The 25,770-nt window shown below is 29.6% G+C and overlaps 1 protein-coding gene across 7 annotated transcripts in view; it reads left to right on the top strand.

The window, feature by feature from the left end:
• Positions 1-25,770, top strand: part of LOC145256505 (GRAM domain-containing protein 4-like) — a 390,407-nt gene that overhangs the window by 191,274 nt on the left and 173,363 nt on the right. For all 7 annotated transcript variants that reach the window (XM_080115472.1, XM_080115469.1, XM_080115470.1 and 4 more), the window contains exons 6-8: positions 11,792-11,957; positions 21,947-21,972; positions 24,703-24,794. In XM_080115472.1, coding sequence (XP_079971598.1) covers positions 11,792-11,957; positions 21,947-21,972; positions 24,703-24,794 — 284 coding nt within the window. The remainder of the gene's footprint in view (positions 1-11,791; positions 11,958-21,946; positions 21,973-24,702; positions 24,795-25,770) is intronic.

Genomic DNA, 25,770 nt, shown 5'->3' with positions numbered 1-25,770 from the left:
TAGATTCTTCCTTTGAACTGCTAGATTTTGGAATTCCCTCCCTGTTTCCTGCTTCCTTGACTGTATTAACCTAAAATAGTTTAAATGTAATGCGAACAAAAATCTTGTTTCTTAACTCCCCTTTGTTCCCTGTTAAGCACGATTCTAAATAGTCCCTTCCATTCAAAATGGAAATATGCCTTGTTTGGGGTGAACATGAGTAAAATAAGGGGGGGGGGCAGAAATTGAGATACATACATGATGATTGCAACGTCTTGTCAGACGAATGCCACTCCCTCAGACATTTAAAATCCATGAGCCCAAATGTCTGAGGGAGTATCTATACAAATATGATGTTACAGAATCTTAGCTTTGTACGACAGCTAAGTCTGTCTCTCGGTTCAAAATGCTGAGATCCAGCAACAAGCAAGAGCAAGATAGCCAGCAGCAAATTAAACTGCAGACCAGCTTAATGCGGGTACTGGTCTTTCGCTTTATGGTTTTTTAAATCAGAGATTTGCTTCTCCTAGAAAGGTTGCCTTCACCACGGCTTACGGGAGCCCTCTCTACCCCAATACACATATACACACACACAAATATACACGGTGCTAGTTGGCCGTTGACCCAGAAAAAGAGTTCATTCGCCCTTTGGAAGGTCTTGTTTTTAATCCTTCAGGGAGACTAGCCGCCCTCCTCACCAAACAAGTCTGGTGGGGGAACCAGTTTAGTCGCCGGTGACCCAACCATGAGGCAGATAGTACTGGGTTACATGGTACCAGTAGCATATGACATGACCTGACAATAATCTATACATACATACATACATACATACATACATTTAAACAGACAGGTGAGATTTATATTATAGATGAAAGACAAAGATGGGGTTGGACTTCCTTTTTTAAGTTCAATAGCTTTTTTCTTTTTTGATTTATTCGTAGAGGATAGAAGAATAATTATGAATATCAGACATAAAATTAACAAAAGAACAACAGAAGAAATATATGTATGTGTTAGTATAATAGAGACTATTAGATTGACGATCCTTCTTTAAAAATAAATGCATTAATTCCAAACTTTTCACTGATTTCATGCATTTAAAAACGGTTAGAAAACAAACAATGCAGATTAAAAAAAAAGTATTATTTATTTAAATCCAAATTTTCAACTTCAAAATTTTCATCGAAAAGAAATACAAACATTTTTTTTTTTTTTTGTCCTTTTACGTGATCTCTGGTCAAGGTCTTTCGATGTTGTTGAAGAAAAAAGACAAGAATGTCTGTATTTTTCCCCTGATGGAGACTTTTAAAGTTGAAAGTCTAGAATTAAATAAAGAATGCATTTATGTTAAAAAAGGACCGTCACTCTAATAGTCTCTGTACACTCTAACGTATACATGTTTTTCTTTTGTTGCGTTTTTGTTGCTTTTTTCTTTTTTTCTGGTTTTTAACTTACAACATCATATGCATTTTGTTCTCAAATAAATCTCAAAATTGATAAGAATATCTACAAGATGTAGAAAATATTTGTAATGTTCAAACTTTTAATTTTATGCATTTAAAAACAGTTAGAAACAAAAGAATGCAGATTCATTTAATTAAATATAATATTTGGTTGCAATGTTCAAACTTTTAATTTTATGCAATTAAAAATGGTTAGAAACAAAATAATGCAGGATTGAAACACTCGGGATTGAATCAGATCTGTTGTATTATGTATTAGTGGAAAACCCAGTGTCGCCAGGGATTGAATGAAATGTGTGGAAATAAATATATACTAACAGAAGACCTGACGTTGCTCAAGATTAAACGTGGGTTTTGGAATATAAAATCAGTTTTGGAAATGGCTGAAACAGTATTCGATGTGAAAATTACTTTATTCCATGTTTGTATTTTATAGTATTTTTGTAGGGTGGGGGAATATTAAGTCAATCCCGGAAATGACTGAAACAGTGTACGATTTTAAAATTACTTTATTTTATTTATATTTATTGTTTGCCTTCTTGGAAGGTGAACTAGGCCAGTTTCTGTAGGTGGTGAACAATATTTTTCTGAATTTTCAATGTTAACTTCGGGGAATGACATTACAGTTGTACCTATTTACTATGCCTCCCCACGGGACAGAGTTAGACACCAGGGTCGTTTTTTAACGTGGAGAAAAGGTACAAAAATAAAAATTGTCTCAGTCGTGAAGAATTTCTCCTCCACCGAAAGAGAACAAGAAAATGAAGTGCAGCATCTGAAGAACAGATGGTATTTATTTGCTCCCCCACTGAGCAAATTAGGCACAAGGCTGTTTTTAATGTGAGGTAAAAACCAGCTCCCCTTAAAGTAGGCAAAAAGGGGGCACTCTGGTTACCAAAAATAATAATTGTCCCAGTATAGAGGGTTTCCCCTCCATTGACTGGTACAAATTATCTTAAGTGCAGCATCTGAAGAACAGATACTACTCTTTGATCTTGACCAAAAGGCCAACACAGTTGTAGTGGTGAGTAGAAAGAAACTTATTATTTAAGTCCAAATTTTCAAAGAAATTTCAAGAAAATAAAAACTTTTTTCTTTTTTTAATGCATTCTTACATTTATGTTTTTAAAAATTTGTATTATTTTCTTTCTAACCATTTTTAAATGCATAAAATATACAGTTTGAAAATTACAAGCATATTTTCTGCATCCTGTGGATGTTTTTTATCAAATTTTAGAACAACAACAAAAGGAAACCACTTATGTTTTTGAGTATATGACTATTAGAGTGATGACCCTTAAAATTGACCTCTTTAAAAAAAATAGAGAAGAATGATGAGGGTGCCATGTCAGCAAGGAAACTTTGTTGTCTTTGACTTAATTATTAATTTCAAAAGTGTCGTTGAAATTTAAAGAAGAGAAGTTTAAGCGCCTTTCAGGATGTAAGTCATCATCATCCAGTCTGCAGTTTCTTTGTATCACCCATCCCCTCCCCCATTTGCCTTTAGCATTAAAAACTAAAACATCATTCGCCTTATTTTCTCTGTGTGTTTTTCCCTCCTTTATTAAAGGCGCTTGCCAAAGAGCAGCACTCTAAAAACATTACATAATTAAGTACTATATAACTCTATTATAATTAAGTACTATATATCTCTATTATAATTAAGTACTATATATCTCTATTATAATTAAGTACTATATAACTCTATTATAATTAAGTACTATATAACTCTATTATAATTAAGTACTATATAACTCTATTATAATTAAGTACTATATATCTCTATTATAATTAAGTACTATATATCTCTATTATAATTAAGTACTATATAACTCTATTATAATTAAGTACTATATAACTCTATTATAATTAAGTACTATATATCTCTATTATAATTAAGTACTATATAACTCTATTATAATTAAGTACTATATAACTCTATTATAATTAAGTACTATATAACTCTATTATAATTAAGTACTATATAACTCTATTATAATTAAGTACTATATATCTCTATTATAATTAAGTACTATATAACTCTATTATAATTAAGTACTATATAACTCTATTATAATTAAGTACTATATATCTCTATTATAATTAAGTACTATATAACTCTATTATAATTAAGTACTATATATCTCTATTATAATTAAGTACTATATAACTCTATTATAATTAAGTACTATATATCTCTATTATAATTAAGTACTATATAACTCTATTATAATTAAGTACTATATATCTCTATTATAATTAAGTACTATATAACTCTATTATAATTAAGTACTATACAACTCCTTTATAATTAAGTACTATATATCACTATTATAATTAAGTACTATATATCTCTATTATAATTAAGTACTATATATCTCTATTATAATTAAGTACTATATAACTCTATTATAATTAAGTACTATATAACTCTATTATAATTAAGTACTATATAACTCTATTATAATTAAGTACTATACAACTCCTTTATAATTAAGTACTATATATCTCTATTATAATTAAGTACTATATAACTCTATTATAATTAAGTACTATATATCTCTATTATAATTAAGTACTATATAACTCTATTATAATTAAGTACTATATATCTCTATTATAATTAAGTACTATATAACTCTATTATAATTAAGTACTATACAACTCCTTTATAATTAAGTACTATATATCACTATTATAATTAAGTACTATATATCTCTATTATAATTAAGTACTATATATCTCTATTATAATTAAGTACTATATAACTCTATTATAATTAAGTACTATATAACTCTATTATAATTAAGTACTATATAACTCTATTATAATTAAGTACTATATAACTCTATTATAATTAAGTACTATATATCTCTATTATAATTAAGTACTATATATCTCTATTATAATTAAGTACTATATAACTCTATTATAATTAAGTACTATATAACTCTATTATAATTAAGTACTATATATCACTATTATAATTAAGTACTATATATCTCTATTATAATTAAGTACTATATAACTCTATTATAATTAAGTACTATATATCACTATTATAATTAAGTACTATATATCTCTATTATAATTAAGTACTATATATCTCTATTATAATTAAGTACTATATAACTCCTTTATAATTAAGTACTAACTCTATTATAATTAAGTACTATATATCTCTATTATAATTAAGTACTATATATCTCTATTATAATTAAGTACTATATAACTCTATTATAATTAAGTACTATATATCTCTATTATAATTAAGTACTATATATCTCTATTATAATTAAGTACTATATAACTCTATTATAATTAAGTACTATATAACTCTATTATAATTAAGTACTATATATCTCTATTATAATTAAGTACTATATAACTCTATTATAATTAAGTACTATATATCTCTATTATAATTAAGTACTATATATCACTATTATAATTAAGTACTATATAACTCTATTATAATTAAGTACTATATATCTCTATTATAATTAAGTACTATATATCTCTATTATAATTAAGTACTATATATCACTATTATAATTAAGTACTATATATCTCTATTATAATTAAGTACTATATAACTCTATTATAATTAAGTACTATATAACTCTATTATAATTAAGTACTATATATCTCTATTATAATTAAGTACTATATAACTCTATTATAATTAAGTACTATATAACTCTATTATAATTAAGTACTATATATCTCTATTATAATTAAGTACTATATATCTCTATTATAATTAAGTACTATATAACTCTATTATAATTAAGTACTATATAACTCTATTATAATTAAGTACTATATATCTCTATTATAATTAAGTACTATACAACTCCTTTATAATTAAGTACTATATATCACTATTATAATTAAGTACTATATAACTCTATTATAATTAAGTACTATATATCTCTATTATAATTAAGTACTATATAACTCTATTATAATTAAGTACTATATAACTCTATTATAATTAAGTACTATATAACTCTATTATAATTAAGTACTATATAACTCTATTATAATTAAGTACTATATATCTCTATTATAATTAAGTACTATATATCTCTATTATAATTAAGTACTATATAACTCTATTATAATTAAGTACTATATAACTCTATTATAATTAAGTACTATACAACTCTATTATAATTAAGTACTATATATCTCTATTATAATTAAGTACTATACAACTCCTTTATAATTAAGTACTATATATCACTATTATAATTAAGTACTATATAACTCTATTATAATTAAGTACTATATATCTCTATTATAATTAAGTACTATATAACTCTATTATAATTAAGTACTATATAACTCTATTATAATTAAGTACTATATAACTCTATTATAATTAAGTACTATATAACTCTATTATAATTAAGTACTATATATCTCTATTATAATTAAGTACTATATATCTCTATTATAATTAAGTACCATATAACTCTATTATAATTAAGTACTATATAACTCTATTATAATTAAGTACTATATATCACTATTATAATTAAGTACTATATATCTCTATTATAATTAAGTACTATATAACTCTATTATAATTAAGTACTATATAACTCTATTATAATTAAGTACTATATAACTCTATTATAATTAAGTACTATATAACTCTATTATAATTAAGTACTATATAACTCTATTATAATTAAGTACTATATAACTCTATTATAATTAAGTACTATATAACTCTATTATAATTAAGTACTATATATCTCTATTATAATTAAGTACTATACAACTCCTTTATAATTAAGTACTATATATCACTATTATAATTAAGTACTATATAACTCTATTATAATTAAGTACTATATATCTCTATTATAATTAAGTACTATATAACTCTATTATAATTAAGTACTATATAACTCTATTATAATTAAGTACTATATAACTCTATTATAATTAAGTACTATATAACTCTATTATAATTAAGTACTATATATCTCTATTATAATTAAGTACTATATATCTCTATTATAATTAAGTACTATATAACTCTATTATAATTAAGTACTATATAACTCTATTATAATTAAGTACTATATATCACTATTATGATTAAGTACTATATATCTCTATTATAATTAAGTACTATATAACTCTATTATAATTAAGTACTATATAACTATATTATAATTAAGTACTATATAACTCCTTTATAATTAAGTACTATATAACTCCATTATAATTAAGTACTATATAACTCTATTATAATTAAGTACTATATATCTCTATTATAATTAAGTACTATATAACTCTATTATAATTAAGTACTATATAACTCTATTATAATTAAGTACTATATATCTCTATTATAATTAAGTACTATATAACTCTATTATAATTAAGTACTATATAACTATATTATAATTAAGTACTATATAACTCCTTTATAATTAAGTACTATATAACTCCATTATAATTAAGTACTATATATCACTATTATAATTAAGTACTATATATCACTATTATAATTAAGTACTATATAACTCTATTATAATTAAGTACTATATATCACTATTATAATTAAGTACTATATATCTCTATTATAATTAAGTACTATATATCTCTATTATAATTAAGTACTATATAACTCTATTATAATTAAGTACTATATAACTATATTATAATTAAGTACTATATAACTCCTTTATAATTAAGTACTATATAACTCCATTATAATTAAGTACTATATATCACTATTATAATTAAGTACTATATATCACTATTATAATTAAGTACTATATAACTATATTATAATTAAGTACTATATATCACTATTATAATTAAGTACTATATATCACTATTATAATTAAGTACTATATAACTCCATTATAATTAAGTACTATATATCACTATTATAATTAAGTACTATATATCACTATTATAATTAAGTACTATATAACTCCATTATAATTAAGTACTATATATCACTATTATAATTAAGTACTATATATCACTATTATAATTAAGTACTATATAACTCCATTATAATTAAGTACTATATATCACTATTATAATTAAGTACTATATATCACTATTATAATTAAGTACTATATATCTCTATTATAATTAAGTACTATATATATCTATTATAATTAAGTACTATATATCTCTATTATAATTAAGTACCATATAACTCTATTATAATTAAGTACTATATAACTATATTATAATTAAGTACTATATAACTCCTTTATAATTAAGTACTATATAACTCCTTTATAATTAAGTACTATATATCACTATTATAATTAAGTACTATATATCACTATTATAATTAAGTACTATATAACTCCATTATAATTAAGTACTATATATCACTATTATAATTAAGTACTATATATCACTATTATAATTAAGTACTATATATCACTATTATAATTAAGTACTATATAACTCCATTATAATTAAGTACTATATATCACTATCATAATTAAGTACTATATATCACTATTATAATTAAGTACTATATAACTCCATTATAATTAAGTACTATATATCACTATTATAATTAAGTACTATATATCACTATTATAATTAAGTACTATATATCTCTATTATAATTAAGTACTATATATCTCTATTATAATTAAGTACTATATATCACTATTATAATTAAGTACTATATAACTCTATTATAATTAAGTACTATATATCTCTATTATAATTAAGTACTATATAACTCTATTATAATTAAGTAATATATAACTCCATTATAATTAAGTAATATATAACTCCATTATAATTAAGTACTATATAACTCTATTATAATAACCCTAACCCTATCTCGTGTTGCTTGGAAGACTTATTTTTCTTTTAACACAAAGTGCGTTTGTATTAGTTCGTCTACAAACTATTATTTGAATTTTTTCATAAACTTTCGACAATTGGTATGCGGAATGAAAAGATGGTGAAAGAATAGAATAGCAAACAAACTAAGCAGACCCCCTTTCCTATAAAAAAAAAAAAAATACATTATATTTATCCTGCAGAAAAAAAAAATGGTTAACTGTTCTAAAATGCTATAATGTCTAAAGAAATATGTTAATATTTAAATATGTTAACTGCTCCTCCACTGTCACATATTTTTTTTTTCAGAGGGTTCATGAAAAGAAGTAGAATTTCTTGGGGTGGGGATGAAGGTACTGATTTAACGATGATCAGACAAAAGTTTACAGAAATAATTCAAACACAGATAAAAGCTTATGAAAAAACAACTTAATTTTAAAGATTAAACAAAAAAAATTACATTTTTTTTTGATAATTATTAATAAAAGTTTGTAGTCATTTTTTAGTAACAAAAATATTTTTATTTAATTTTTGAATATTTTTTGCAGTACTTTGTAAATACTGCATTCGCGTGAAATCATCAGTGCTTATTTATTTACTTATTTATTTTATTTATTTATTTATTTTTTCGCTAATTCACAATTGTAAGTTTTTGTTGTAAAAGAAAATAATTCACACAAATTCACACACAATTGCCTAAAACTAGAATCTCATTTGAGAGGATGTACTTTTAAATATAGATATAAGTTTTTTTTTTTTTTTAATTCTAAATGTTTTCCTTTTATGTATCATATCCAAGATTTTGATAAACTGTGAGATTTTCGTCTATATTTTTCACTCATGCCAAAGAGAAAAAAAATATGATAAAAGATTAATTATTTAAGACGATATGTACAAGAAAATAATCAAGGTCAGGGTGGCACCAACAAAATTTAAAAAAAAAACTTGTGTTAAAATTTTTTAATATTCAACTGTGAACTCCCTGAAAGGCATCATGTAGATGTTTATCAAAGAGGTGCAAAAATACGTGATATGGCATAATCACGTTTGACACACCGATTCCCATCAGATCACCGAAATTAAAGAACGATGAGCCTGGCAAATACCAAATGGATGACCATTTGGGATTTTCAGGTGCTGTATGTGCTTTCTGCTTATCTTGGCATTGTTTCCAGTCGTTCTTGACTTCTCCTTGCTACTGGACTCAAGCAGTGCCAATTCAGGAGAGGTGTGTAGGGGACTAGATTATATATATATATACATCCTAATCCCATTACAAAAGAAAATAATGAAACGAATTGAATGAAGGAAACAAAGAACTCAAATGCTGGAATAAAATAAACATGTCGTTTATTTTATGTTGAGAAATGAAAGTCTTTGGTGTACACATGTTCATTCGGCCGTTGATGGCTACGCATGTGGAAGGAAAGGGGAATGCAATAGAGAAACGCGAAGTGGCAAGCCGGCCTGTAGAAAGAGAGGGTTAAGCTCAGTAGAGAGTGCGCACATGTCTTTGTTGATGGACCAAAGCCGAAGGAGTGAGAAAGAGTGAGAATGTCATTCCAATTCATGGAGAGAGAAAGCGTATAAAGTGTACATACTGCTTGTTGGCTTTTTGTCCCACATAGTAGCAAGTGGCGTGAGGTACGCGTATGCGCGCGCCTGCCGAAAAGGCACGCTGTCGGTCTGTAGACCGCCCAGCTAGAAAGCTGGTCTGAAAAAAGGCTGGAAACAGCTTGTCTCTTGCTTTTATACTTGTTTCCGGTGGTCTTTTGCGCATGGATTTCCTTTGAAAAGGAAGTGACGTCATTCATCTGTGCTTACATGTGCATATGTTAGCATGTGTGTGTATACACGTGAATGTGAATATATGTACGTGTGTGGACGTGGGCGCGTATGTATATGACAAGTAATATAGCTTGAGATGTGAACGCATGTTTTTGTGTGAGACTAGAAAAGGCTCGCGCAGGTGTGGTTGGTGATTGTGCAACACTTATCACATAATTATGCGCGCAGCTGCCCCTACAGAGGATATCCTTTGTCTTTTGAGACTGAACGGAGTCATCGACACCGAAGTACAAAAAGAAATTTGAACATTTCAAAAGGTTTGATAAGGAAACAGTTAAGTGAACTCCTGAATATTTACTTTCTTTATAATTTACCAATAAAAAAATTAGACTCCCCAATACTGAATCTGGAAATTGGGTTCCTGACTTATTAACAATCTTCTAATAAATACATTGTTTGTTTCAATTCTTATTGTTAAGAAAAAAAAATTAAAAGAATCGTTTTTTAGAATCAGAAATAAGGCTCTAATTTTTCTGATACAGATTCTGATCCCCCTTCTAAATTCTCATTTTTCTGGTTCCAATTAATCGCCCCATTACCAGTTTCGATATAAATAAATGTAGTATAGATAAATGGAAAAAAAAACATTTGGATTTATTTATTTAAAAGATGGAGAGTTAGGGTTAGATGGGGAGTCCAAAGTTTTGCATTGACCTCTCTGATAAAATTGTTTCTGAGATGAGTGTACTTGCTGATGACGTCATGTTCTATAACAGACTCAGGGGAAAAACGAATGAACACATATCTAAAGAAATGGCTAAAACTTTAGAGGAAGATCTCCAGTCTTTGGTAGAATGAGGGACATAAATGGATCGTAACATCCAATGCTGCTAAGACTAAGCTTCTTTCCTTTAATAATTACAAGAAATCTTCTCAACCACTGATTGCCATGGCTAATGATACATTACCTGAAAGCTCTCCATTCAAACTCCTTGGCTTAACGTTCACAGGGACCATGAATTGGAACAAATAGATTGAGGTCAGTATTACAAAGCCACTATTCATCCATGTATGGAGTATTGTTGCCACATCGGGGTTGGTGCATATTCCACTAGTCTTTTGCTTTTATTAGATGGAGTTCAAAAAAGAGTCGTCAACCTTGTCTCTCACTGTCAACTAAACTCTAACCTCTGTCCCATCGCCAAAATGTGGCATCTCTGCATGTTTTACAAGTAATTGAATTGAATGTGCTCTGATGAACTCAAAGCACTAGTATCCCCTCGACGTAATTACCTCCACCCACCCCGATTAACCTCACAAGCAGCAAAATTCCATCCCTATGCTGTGAGGATCCCTAGATGCCAGAAAGTCTTCTACTCAAATAGTTTCTCTTGCACAAACTGCTAGACTTTGGAATTCCCTCCCGGGTACCTGCTTCCCTGATTGTACTGACATGTAGAAGTTCAAATGTAATGGGAACAGACATCTCGCTGCTTAACTCCCTACATAGTATAACTAAACTTGGTCCCAAATAGTAGCCGCTTACATCAAAGTGGTACTGTGTCCTGTTTAGAGTGAAATAGCAATATTTAAAAAAAAATTTAATAACTTGTTAACTTTATTTTTTAACCTACAACTGACTATTAATCCATTATTCTTGCAACCCAAAGAAAATTATGTTTATTTATTTTTTTCTTTTCTTCCGTTTTTAGCATTGAATGATTTCATCGAAGTGAAAGTGGTTGGTCCAAAGACTCGCTGGCAGCGTGTTTGGGATTCGATCGTTTGTCAAATCTACGAAATCATCAATGATTTTTCTGAAGTCCCAGAAGCCGCTCCTGAAGTAGAAACTGATGGTGACCCTCTCACGGTCCGAAAGTAAGTATATGATTATGCTGTTATTGCTTCTTGTACAGAAAAAAAATATTAATGATAACGGATAGAAAAAAAGTTTCATGTCTTGGCCAATAATTAATCTCATTTATATGTGTGTGTCTGTTTGTCTGTCTGTTTCCGCTTTTTTAAACTGCATCTCCTCCAAGATGTAAGGTTGCAGAGCGGCGCAAGGCGGGTCATGTGATTGCAATTTTTTTTGTGGACAGTTGTTTTATATATATGTAAAAGCTGGTAAAAATAGCTGCTAAGGCATTAAAATGTTTTAAAAAATGGAACTTCGCTGGTGTAAAAGTGTTCTTGTACGCATGCACAAATATACATTTATACATTAAAGTTGGTTCGTTTTTAACTATTTCTTATCCGTCTGATGATAGATCAAGCAGTAATGAGTAAAGCTGAAGCGCTAAATGTTTTGATTCCGATTCTAGCTGATGGTAGTTAATTCATATTTTTTTCATTTAGCTTTGAAATACCATGGCCTAAAGAGGTTTAATTTCATTTATATATATCTCTATATAAATAAAATGAACTCGTTTTTTCCCGTCGGATTTTGACATTAATAGGATTTAAAATCAAGATATTTCATGCAAATATAATATGCACAAACGGCAGAACAATATCTGAGGTGTGTTATAGGCTTATTATTTCTCAAATTCCTCGATAATCTTAGATTTCTATACTTTTTCTGCTGAGAAGTCACGGCCAAAATCGGTTAAGATCAATGGAAGTGGTAAAATATTTTCTCTCTAATAAATTCCTCCTCCCCCTGCCACCACTTAACACCGTTTGGGGATCGTTCACAAGGAACAGTTGAGAAGAGAACACCGGTTTGGCTTCGTAGTTCTTTCATGTGAAGTTATTTAAAATCACTAAACTAAGCTGCAGTGCTCTGTGGCGTAGTGGTTAGCGTGCTGGACAATTCACATTATATTTTCACGTTCGCGCCGACCTACCGTAGTCGTTTTTTTTTTTTTTTTCCTAAACAACTGGAATGGACTTTTCTTGGTGGCCGAACTGTTAACGTTGCAGATGGTTTTTTTTGTTTTTTTTTTCACACTTTATTTTCCTACTTTTACTCATGACTCCGGGTTTGATCCTTCCTACTTACCTACCATAACATTTTTTAAAACTCCCCCCCCCCCGTCCCGGAAACAAACACTCAGGCAACGCCAGGTACCCCCGCTAGTATATATATATACTCGGTGACGATTTCGATCCTTGTTAACAAAGTTTAGCCATACTGAAGAGAAGTGATACTTCGACACATGCATGTCTATGGATAACTTACTTTTATGCACTTAATAATATTTAAATAAAATATTTAAATAATAAATTAATAATTACAAATAATACGTCCCAAAATGTGGGGCGACTAAAATGTAAACAAAGGGCAGATAACTCTTAAGAGCTCTTAAAAGTGCTCAGGGAGCGAAAAGAAAGAAGAAAATATACCACAGACTCTCTAATAAAAAAAAAGTAAATCAACAATCTTATATATATATATATATATATATATATATATATATATATATATTTATTGTCATCCACATACAGTACTGTTTCGTTGTATCACAACTCATCAGTGTGGCTAGACATGCACCTTTCCCTAGCCATGGATCGAACCTACAATCGTTGCATTAACAGTCAGCAGCTCTCACTATCAGACCACGAATCAGTGCCATAAATATTTTTCCTCGAGTGTGTATTAAATTCATACCCGCACGTCACAACAGTGCTCTAACCATCAGTTTATTTACAAACAAATTAATAGTGGACATCGCTTAATAGCTTAAATATATATATATATATATATATATATATATATAATTTAAAGGAGATTAGAACAATAGTCTAAAGAGTTAAGTTTATTTTAATGTAACAGTGAAATTACTAGTTTAATTAAAATACAGGAAATAGAAAGTGCTCGTTGTAATTTAGATATATAATAAGCTCGATAGTTAAATGTCCTAGAGCTAATTCAATATTAAGTAATGTGATTTATAATTTAAAAATTTAAAAAAATTTTTTAAATTTAAAAATCAAATTATAATTAAATTAAAAATCAGTTTCATAAGAAGGAACAACAACAAAATCAGATTTTGTTGTTGCTCCTTCTTATGAAACTGATTTTTAATTTAATTATAATTTGATTTTTAAATTATAAATCACATTACTTAATATATATATATATATATATATATATATATATATATATAAACACAGTCACAGCATCAACAATGTTCACACACGTAAACACAGAAAGAACCTAATATACACCGATACACACATTGCCTATATAATACATGTATATACATACTAGCAGAGAGACCCGAAGTTGCCTGGGATTGAATGAGGATACTTTTATTATCATTGAAATTAGTAAAATCATCCATTTTTCAATCAAATCAATTAATTGCTTGCTTTAGTTAGGGACCAGCCGCGATGCATTAGGAGGAAGCTTCACGTCTCCCTACAGAGACTTAGTTCGCAATATATTGTAGTTTACATTTCATTGTAGAGAACCTACTGTTGATTTTATAAAACTACTAGCAAGGAGACACAACGTTGCCCAGGATTGAATGATGATCAGCAAATGTTCACACTGCCATATTCTTATTGTCATCGAAATCAGTGAAATCACCCATTTTTCAGTCAAATCGATCAATTGTCTGCTCTAGTTGGAGACCCACCGCAGTGCACGGGGAGGAAGCTTCACATGTTTCTATGCAGTGATTTAATCTACAATGCATTGTAGAGAACCTGCTGCTGATTTTATCAAATTATTTTTATATATAACTAGCGAGGGGTACCCGGCGTTGCCCAGGTGTTTTTCGGGGTATGTGAAAAACACCCGAAAATGTGAAAAAAAACAGGTGCCGGTGAAAAAAAAAAACGAAGCCTTCACGACGCGCAGTTGGAAAATAGTAAAGTGTTAAAAAAAAAACAGGTGCGTGTTTTTGATTGACGTGACGGCGATAGGTATTTAGCAATCAGCATTTTGTGCGGGACAGTTTTGAATGAGGTGAATAAATCGGTTTGTTTGTTTTTAAAAACCCGCTCCCTGTTTATTAGGAGGAGTGAAATGAAAGCTACTGTCTGATATGACGAAGTCGACATTGAACAAATGTTACTTAGCTCTCTTGAGACAACTGGCTTTCGGCCTGTGATTAGAGTTGAGTTTCGCTTTTTGTTTATACCGAAAACCGAATGTAACGCGTGCCGATGCGGGAAATGTGGAATAATTAACGTTTGAAAGTCAATAAAATTAAATAGACAGGCGAGCTCCGTGGGTAACTCTGAGATATTACAATTTATAGATGATATAAAAAGTTTTAAGAAGTGAAGCAAGCGAGCGCTTCTCTGAAAAAAGCCTTTTGTGGACATCAAGGAAAAGCGTACATACATACATACATACATACATTTTCGCTTTTATATATATAGATGGCTCAAATTAAATTTTACAGTGCAAAAGTCAAGTATTATGGTTCATTTGTGCTCTAAACAGAAATATTAATTCTAAATGTGCCCCTGCCATATCAAAGAACCTATTGTTGATTTTACATGCCTGGCCTTTCTGCTTGTGTAGTGATAATGGTTGTGCTTTGAACAGAAAAATTCATTTTGAATACACCTCTGTCATATCAAATAACCTACTGTTGATTCTATATGCCAGGCCTTTCTGCTTGTGTGGTAATGAAACTTCTCCTATGCACAAGTGATGTTAGGCTGTGTAAGGTGTTAACTTTGGTTAAAATCGCCTGTTCCTTCTTTTATCATTTCTGTTCATTATTTTCTTTTGTTATTTATATTTCTACGCATTAAAGTTGTCTATAAAATTCTCTCATTAATCACTGCTAATTCTCCAATTCACCCCGCCATCCAACATCACCCTAGCAACCATACATGCTCACATGCACACTATATGATCTGAAGATTAGTGTATTTTGTGTCAATCCTGTCTTTGTATCATAGGACACACCCGAATTTTAAGTTTCTTTTTTTATTATATGAAATCATCTTGCCAGAGTTCGCATGTCAGACCTAGATAGCAATACATCTGAAAAATTGATTAACTAAAAACATGTCAAAACTGGAAGCAAAAGGTTTGTCGCTCACTAATTTGATGCTGTGTGTTTGCATTGATTTACCTCTCCTGCGGGAGGTTAGACAGAGGTTAGTTGGGGTTTTGAAAAGCCAGTGTACTAGGTGAAGTTTCCTCTGGTCTACAAAAATACCTGAGCAGCTCATCTATGCATTCTGTGATAAGGACGTCTAAAGCAATTAGTGATAATCTAAGAGAAAAAGTAAAGAGAAAGTACAGCCTTAAAAAGTGGAACTCCTAGGATTGAACAGAACTATACTTTAGCCCGATGGTTGTCAAGGATACTGTCAGATTGATTGTCAAGGTGATCTCCCGGACTTGTGTGTTACCCTGTGTTATATATAATATAAATCTCACCTGTCTGTTTAAATGTATGTATGTATGTAAGTTTATATATCTACCTAAAACTTTTGAGAAAGGCAACGGATTTTCACAAGATCGGTATTGTTTTGAAGCTCGACCCTTCGGACAACAAATATCGAAAAATTGGCTTAAAGTATTATTTCCTTCTCCTTCAACTGGGCACTCTTCTACAAGGAGGAGTTGCTTTTTTTGCCAATATTTTCGAAATGCATGCCCTCTTTTCGATTGACTAGCCTTAATTTAAACCTTAGCCACTTCTGGTTTGGCGATGGACGCAACAGCAAAGATGTCACATTTTTTTTTCATGTTCTTTTTCTCCTTCGTGGTACGGGTTTGAGCCTGCCTGCTTACTACCGCATTTTTATTTATTTATTTTGCTTAACACACACCTCCAAACACCCGGGAAACGCCGGGTACCCAGGCTAGTCTATAATATAAGTCTCACCTGTCTGTTTAAATGTACGTATGTTTGTATGTCTGCCTAAAGCTTTCAACAGAGGCGACGGATTTTCACAAGATTGGTATTGTTTTGAAGCTCGACCCTTCGGACGACAAATATCGAAAAATTGGCTAAAAACATTAATTCCTTCATCCTCAATTATGCACTTTTCTACAGGCAGGGGTCACTTTTTTTTGCCGATATTATCGAAAGTCAACCCTCTTTTCGATTGACTAGCCTTAATTTAAACCTTTTCACTTCCGGTTTGGTGATGGACGAAACAGCAAAGACGTCACAATTTTTTTTTTAAACATTCTTTTCCTCCTTTGCGGAACGGGTTCGAGCCTGCCTACTACCATTTTTTTTCCTTTTTTTTTTTGTTTGCTCAACACATACTTCCAAACACCCGGGCAACGCCGGGCACCCAGGCTAGTAATTCATAAGCGACACTGTTTGATATTCTTCTTTTGTGTTAGATGCAATATGGAACAATGAGCTTCTTGTGCGTTTACTATTAGGTACAACCTAAAAATAATAGAGTTATTTCCCTTGGACCGAAGAAGGGAAAGTTATCATCCTTGGAGAAATAAGGAGATCTGTGATGTCAATTTGAGAGGTAAACAAAATGTGTTTTTGATCATAACACATCCAATGGTTTCTAACTTACCGTTTTGCTCTGTATTTTTCTGTTGCTTGAATGATATCCACCAATTACTCATTTACCCTTAATTTATGCACAACCTAAAAAAATAATTGTTTCTCTTGGACCAAAGAAGGGAGAGTTATCCCCCTTTTCAAAGAATCACGATCTGTCATCACAGTTGGGATTTAAGTAAAATGGGTACAACCTAAAAGCATTAGTTATTTCCCTTGGGATGAAGAAGGTAGAGTTATTGCCCTTGGAAAATGACAATCAGCAAAATCCCACCTCTACACAGTAGAGATCCCTAGATGTAAGAAGGCCTTCTATTCTAATAGTTTCTTCCCCAGAACTGCTATACTCTGGAACTCCCTTCCAGATTCTTGTTTTCTCAACTGTACTGACACGCAGAAGTTCAAGTGTAATGTGAACAGACATCTTGCTGCTCAACTCCCTACATAGTATTCCTTCAACTTATGTGTCCGATAGTAGTCCCCTACATCAAAATGGCTCTGTGGGGTGAAAATGGAATGATATATATATATATATATATATATATATATATATATATATATATATATTAAAGTCCACAGCCAAACTACGTCGCAGCCCACAAGAGCCATGACAGTCAAAGAACCGGAAGTCCAAGACTCGAGTTTTGCCCTCATTTGAGCTCATCAGTTAGACACATCCGAACATATATATATATATATATATATATATATATATATATATATATATATATATATATATAATTTAAAGGAGATTAGAATAATAGTCTAAAGAGCTAAGTGTATTTTAATGTAATAGTGAAATTACTAGTTTAATATAATACAGGAAATGCTCGTTGTAATTTAGATATATAATAAGCTCGATAGTTAAATGTCCTAGAGCTAATTCAATATTAAGTAATGTGATTTATAATTTAAAAGTTTTAAAATTTTTAAAATTTAAAAATCAAAATTTAATTAAATTAAAAATCAGTTTCATAAGAAGGAACAACAACAAAGTCAATTATCTGTACGAGAAACATAGACACTGAAAATTTTGAAAATGACTTAATCAACCTGATTAAAAATATTAAATTTAAGAAAAATAAAAAATATATCACTCCAACACTTAAAAAATAAATAAATTTTCAAAATCTATTTCTACAAGCCACCAAAATAAACTCATAGTACCGGCAGATAAAACTGGAAATTTCTACACAATGGACTATATACAATATAAAAATCTAATATATAAAGAACTTAATAAAAATTATAAAACTACTAATAAATCAGCACTAAATAAAATAAATAATGATGCAAAAAACATTTTAACTAAACTTAAAATAGATAAATACACAGAAATAACGGTACCAGGTACCCCGAGATTTACTTTAAAAGACCACAAACACAGCTTCAATATCAACCCTACTATTAGACTCATTTGCCCCTCGAAATCAGATATAGGACTGGTTAGTAAAAACATATTAGATAGAATTATCCCCAAAATTAAATCCATAATAAAATACCCACTATGGCAATCTTCAAACCAAGTAATCGACTGGTTTTCTAATATTCAAAATAAAAATAATATTAAATTTCTTTCTTTTGACATTGAATCATATTACCAATCTATATCACCTATCCTACTTAATAAATCTCTATTAATGGCACGAAAATTAACTAATATAACTCAAGACGAAACTAAACTAATACTTATAGCTAGACAGTCTTTAATAACATTTGATAATAAATATTGGACCAGGAAAAATACCCCTAACCACTTCAACATTTTAATGGGATCGACGGACTCGACTCAGGTCACTGATCTAGTTGGCCTTTTCCTTTTAAATGAAATACATTGTATACTCCATAAACAATTCAAACTTGAAGGAGGGCTATATAGAGATGATGCACTTTTCATAACGAATTCTACTAATAAAAATTATGAAAATGCAATTAAAGCTCTACATAAATTATTTAAAAATTATGGACTTAGTATAAAAATCGACCCTAATAAAAAAATTGTTAATTTCTTAGACATAACCTTAAATCTTGAAAATTCTACCTTTGAACCATACCATAAACCTAACCAATCACTTCTATATGTCCACAATCAATCAAACCACCCTAAATCAATATTAAAATCAATAGTTCCCAATATCGCTCTAAGAATTTCTAGACTGTCTTCTACTAAATCAATATTTACCAAAAATGAAAAATACTATAATGAAGCCCTTAAAAACTCTGGATATAATTCACAAATTAAATTCATAAATGAAAATGATAGAAACATAAACTGCATTAAAAATAAACCTATTAAGAGCGTAATTACATATAATATGGCAATGTCTTCCCGTATACGAGTTAAGAAAAATAACCAGGAGACAAAAAAAGATAAAACCAAACTACAAATATTAGATAATAATATAAATAAACAACAAACTAAAACCCGCAAACATAAGAATAGACACAAGGAGATCCTATGGTTCAACCCCCCGTATTCCAAAAACCTAGAAACAAACATAGCTAGAGAATTTTTTAAAATATTAGATAAGAACTTTAAAGCCCCCCATAGATATAATAAGATTTTCAATAAGAACACAATTAAAGTCTCTTACTCTACTATGCCTAACCTTCATCAGAAAATAATTAGCTCTAATAATAATAAAATTAATAAACTACAAAATGCAACTATACAAAATACATCGGACTGTAACTGTAGAAGAAAAAATAAATGTCCCCTACAAGGCTCATGTAAAATTAAAAATGTTATCTATAGCTGCACAGTATCAAAAACTCCAAATATACAAGAACCTATCAACAGCCATAACTCAACTACCAGATTAAATAATAACACCAACTTAAATCAATCTACCGATCAATTATTAACCAACCCACCACATTATAATCCAACAATAGACCTAACGGAAAATAATCATAATAATCAAGAGGTAATATATATTGGTTCCACATCTGGCCCAATAAAACATAGAATTTCAGCGCACAAACATTCTTTTAAAAATAACTCTCTATCAAACCAAACTACTCTATCCAACTATATTTGGCAACTAAAAAATAGCAATATTTCTTTCAACTTAAAATGGCAAATAATTGAGACTTGCAAATCATATAAACCAGGAGATAAATTTTGTACATTATGTACAAAAGAAACCCTAAAAATTTTAAAATATGAAGATATAAAAAGCACAACCAAACTAGTAAATTCAAGACACGAGCTTCTATCGTGTAATCATAAACGTTGGTTTAAATTTAATAAATATAAACCACCTTAAATCATTAAAAATTACTCATTAGTAAAAATAGATTTTTTTTTTTTTTTTTTTTAATAAATTAAGTTAAACCAATTACCGCCCTTAGACTCGTAAATCAAATAATAAATAAAGCCATGACAATTATCTCCCCTTAAAAACTTGCAAAAAAAAAAAAAAAAAAAAAAAAAAACTCTCTCTCTATAGATATTAACTGTAGCGTCTCTAAATCAAAATACGCTAACGGAAACAATTTACTGCACGAGCGTTGCCCTTTTAAAATTCATCATTCAATAAAATAAAAAGCTATAGCAAACATCTAAATGACTACTTTAAATACAGTTCCTGATTTCAAAAAAAGAAAAACCAAAAGGTAATTATATATCTATATATTTTTAAATCAAATTTATTATGTAAATTCAAAAATATATATATTTTTTCTACTCATTTCTATCTCTAACCTATACCAATTTTCTTATTAATTTTCTTATAAATTTTATATCCAAACCTTTTACTTCAATTTTTCAGATTCATCTGCCTTACTTTTAATGCTAGGTTTATTTTTGGTGTCTTTTCAATTCAATAGAAATCCTCCTAAATTTGCTGATGAGGAGACCGTGCTTACCAAAAAAACTATGTATAATTATTCTACGTGACTTCATGTATACCACAAATAAAAAGCACGGATTTCCGAAACGATCGTACAGATAATTGACTTTGTTGTTGTTCCTTCTTATGAAACTGATTTTTAATTTAATTAAATTTTGATTTTTAAATTTTAAAAATTTTAAAACTTTTAAATTATAAATCACATTACTTAATATTAATATATATATATATATATATATATATATATATATATATATATATATATATATATATATATATACTAATATATAAAAGCAACTTTGTGTGTGAGTTCCTTACTTTTAGATTCTGAAACGGCGGAGCCTATCGTTTGCAAATTTCAAACAAAGCTAAATAATTAATTAAATAATCAAATAATTAAATAAATAATTAAATAAATAATTAAATAATCAAATAAATAATTAATTAAATAAATGAATAAAGAATCAAATAATTAAATAAATAATTAAATAAATAAATAAATAAATATGCTCGTTCATTTTTTTTTCTATTTTGATATTTCTGTTCCTCTTTCTTTCAGATTAAAGAATAATATTACACGTTTTGGTGAGTAAAGTATATATACATCTATTATAATATTCTGCATGCTCCTTAGTCCATAAATTATGCTTTGAAAAAGGCCAAATACAAAAACTGCTTCAAAAAAAGGTCAAATTCACGAAATTTGGCTTTAAAAAGGCCAATCTGGCAAGAATATGAGAGTGACCTCTCTTGAATGTTGCCTCATTTTCAAATGTTATAATATATAATCATTGTTGTAATGGTGTGAGAAAGGGACTTGTAATTTCGACATGCAGCAGTTCTTCACTGAAGAAGTAACTCAGTGAAATGTTATGTAAAAAAAAAAAAGGGAATATCAAAAAAAAAAAAACGGAGCAAATAAAAAGAACATTGTCTGCAAAGAGGTGCTGAACTGAAGGAGTAAATTACAGATTCTCTTTTACAATGTGATTTTATTATTTGTGTTGAACTATGTAGCACAATATTACTTTCTGAGTATTTATTAGTATTTATTAATTTATCTCATTTGGGTTGATTTTATATTTAAGATACAATGTTAATAAACTCATGATTGCTGCACGTTATTGATTTTTCTGTAAAAAAAAATAATTTTTTGTATTATCCAGAAAAATATCAGCTTTATTAAAATATATTTGTCAACTAAATATATTTCTTATTCTGTGAAATTTCCACGGGTCATGTTAGTCGTTTTTAAAATAGTTAACTAATTAGATAAAAAAAAACGACTAGACTTTCATGTATAAAAAAGTTTAAGTGTGATGTTTGAACTGCACACCTGTGGAATTCTGTTCCGTCTGCCTGCTTCCCACCTGACTACAACTTGGATGTCTTCAAGTCCAACATTAACAGATTCTTAATGAACCGCCCCCTTAAGTAAACACTTCATCAAATCTCCACACTAACGTACTGTACTTGCAATAACCCTTATCCCTGAGTGGCTTCCGGGCCTTGATAAGTGGTGATCACTGTATAAAAAAAAAAAAAAATGTGTACATCATACTCCCAATACTTTTATTGTTATCAATTTTTTTTTATGAAAGATGGAGTTCTTCCACACTTTTCTATTGTTGTTCATGACTGGCTGAATGTACAATTCCTGAAAGATGGATGGGTCATCGCGATTTGCATGAATTGGTTCACCAGAAGTCCTGACTTAATGCCCTGCAGCTTTTTTCTCTGCAGTTGGTTGAAAGAGCAAGTTTACTCAACCAAACCAAGAAATTTAGAAGAACTTGAAGGGCGAATACGTTAAGTTATGACTACCATTCCGCAAGAGTTTCTTGTGAAATCAGTTGATGCGATTCCTGGTCGACTTGAAAAGCTGGTGACGAATGAAGGCGCAAATATTGAATTTTAAATAAAAGTTAATTCTTTATACTTTCTTTTCATATTTAATTAATTACATAAATTATATTTCAAAAAGATACAATCTATATTTACTGGAAACATACTATATAGTGAACTCTAAAGAGGAAATATTAAACAAAAAGATAGATGCTATACAAGAATGTCTTCATAAGAATAAATTTCTGCTATCACGCCTAAAATATGATTGAAATGAATTTAGAAAAGAAAAATTCACAAAAAAATATATTGAGGGTAAATCGTAAACATGAAATAAGAATGTATGCATTTTAAAATAAGGAGTTACTTTTCAATCACTCCGTATATATATATGGAATAATTAATAGGAGCAAAGTGTAGTCTCTGTTCTGATGCTCCATCTTTTCTGTCTTCAATCAGTGAAAGAGAAATCATTCTAGACTGAAATAATTATACTTTTGTCCTAATTCAGTGTGCCTCTCGATTTTCAGTGTGGATTAAAAATTGACCTTGTGTCTAACTCTGCCTTGTGGGCAGACAAGTAAATAGGGACTTGTACATCAAGATAAAATCAGTTATGGCAATTAATTCATAACAATAACAACACCACTGTGATATCTTGCAATGTTAGTGTGAACCTCAATCATCAGCATCACCAACATTAAACCAACTATGGGATGCAACAATCAGCAAACAACTAACGCTATTACTACTAAGATAAATTAACACAAACCTATTTCTCTGTCAGCAACAGTTTCCATTTAAATAAAGCAACCACAAGAGACAATTGTGAATCCCTGGATTAAGACAGTTGAGTTATCTCTCCTTGTCTATAGATTAGGAAAGTCTGTTTGGAGTGATCTCCTCTTTGTTGTTTTTAATCCAGGATTTAAGATGGTTGAGTTATCCCCCTTGTCTGAGATTTTTTCTTTTTTTTTTTTTACACAGTGATCACCACTTATCAAGGCCCGGAAGCCACTCAGGGATAAGGGTTATTGCAAGTACATTACGTTAGTGTGGAGATTTGATGAAGTGTTTAATTAAGGGGGTGGTTCATTAGGAATTTGTTAACATTGGACTTGAATACATCCAAGTTGTAGTCTGGAGGGAAGCAGGCAGACGGAACAGATGAAGAAAAGTTTGTTTGAAGTGACTTGCTCTTGGTTGTTGTGGACATGGGTTTTGAGGAAGGAGTACGTAACACTTGCACAAACTCTGATACTAACACAGTGCACCTCACATACGCAAAGACAAAAACATCTTTCTCTCAATAAAATATTGTTATGTTTACAACCATTGCTTTATTGTAATTTATACGTTTGTTTGATCAGTGCATTTTTTTCCCCCCTATTTTTCGTTGTTGTGTAACGTATAAGGTCATGCAACAAGATCTTTATGGAAGGTGTACACTACTTGTTTTTCGTGTTTCAGGGGCCGTAACGCAACCGTATATGAACAGTATCCAAGGCATGAAGAATCTTGTTCAGTGGAAATCTCCATCTTATACTCTTTTTGTTTTTACTGTGAGTAATCTCTTTTTTATATCTCATTTTACAAACTTATTTTCAAGTGTTTATTCACCTACACAAAGTGTGTTACGAGTGGATTATTATGAGCGATGAAACTTTACCCAACACGTTGTAGCCTCAGTCGCAAAGCAGACAAAGAATAGTAAAAAAAAACTTCCAACTCGCTTTTTTTTTTGTTGTACAACAACATTTATTTCGTCATTCTCCCGCCACGTGTGACTTCTCATTACGTCTGTGACGTCACTCATGTGATTGCCTTCTCAAACATGCTGTCTCCATTTTATAGTCGTTTTTTTTTTTCCTAATCGTGACGTGATTTTGCTTACAGCTTGATATTTGCATATAGCCGTCTGTTGCTATGTTTCTTTTTTTTACTAAATGGTTCACCACTATCAATTTCAAAAGCTTCACAATGAATCCCTGAGAGTTTGATGTCAGCTACTAAACAAACGCTGGGAATGAGGTAAGGGTTTCTGTCAGCGTTTTACGTGATTCTAAGCCTTTGGTTGTTCTTAGCCAAACCTACGAGGTCTCAAAGAAAGACCGGAATGTTTTTAATTTTGCCAAAGTTGTAGATAGAAACATGAGAGCCGTCAGCATACAAACGCTATAACACATTCAGAAACACGCTGACATCGAGATGTATACAAAAACACGTGAAGAGTGAGAAAAAAAAAAGAACTTTATCCTGCCTTGACAGAGTTCAGAATAGACTTCGTAGCTTAGTGGGGATGCTCTTTTCTCTTCCCTGCAACCTCTTTCCCGCAAAAGAGACGTTGCGAGCCTGTCTCTGCTTTATCGTTATTTCCATGGCAAGTGCTCGTCTGAGCTTCAATCTATGGTCCCCCCTCGCCAAACGTTCACAAAAAACACTCGTCTAGCCAAAACCACTATCAATAATTTCCCACACTCTTTATCTGTGCCTAAACCTGAATGTAGATTCCATGAACAAAGTTTCTTTCTTAGAACT

The sequence above is a fragment of the Euprymna scolopes genome, chromosome 32, assembly GCF_053919585.1.
Source record: "Euprymna scolopes isolate OS-2025 chromosome 32, ASM5391958v1, whole genome shotgun sequence".
NCBI classification, from domain to species: Eukaryota; Metazoa; Mollusca; class Cephalopoda; order Sepiida; family Sepiolidae; genus Euprymna; species Euprymna scolopes.
This window is presented reverse-complemented; position numbering and strand designations above follow the sequence as displayed.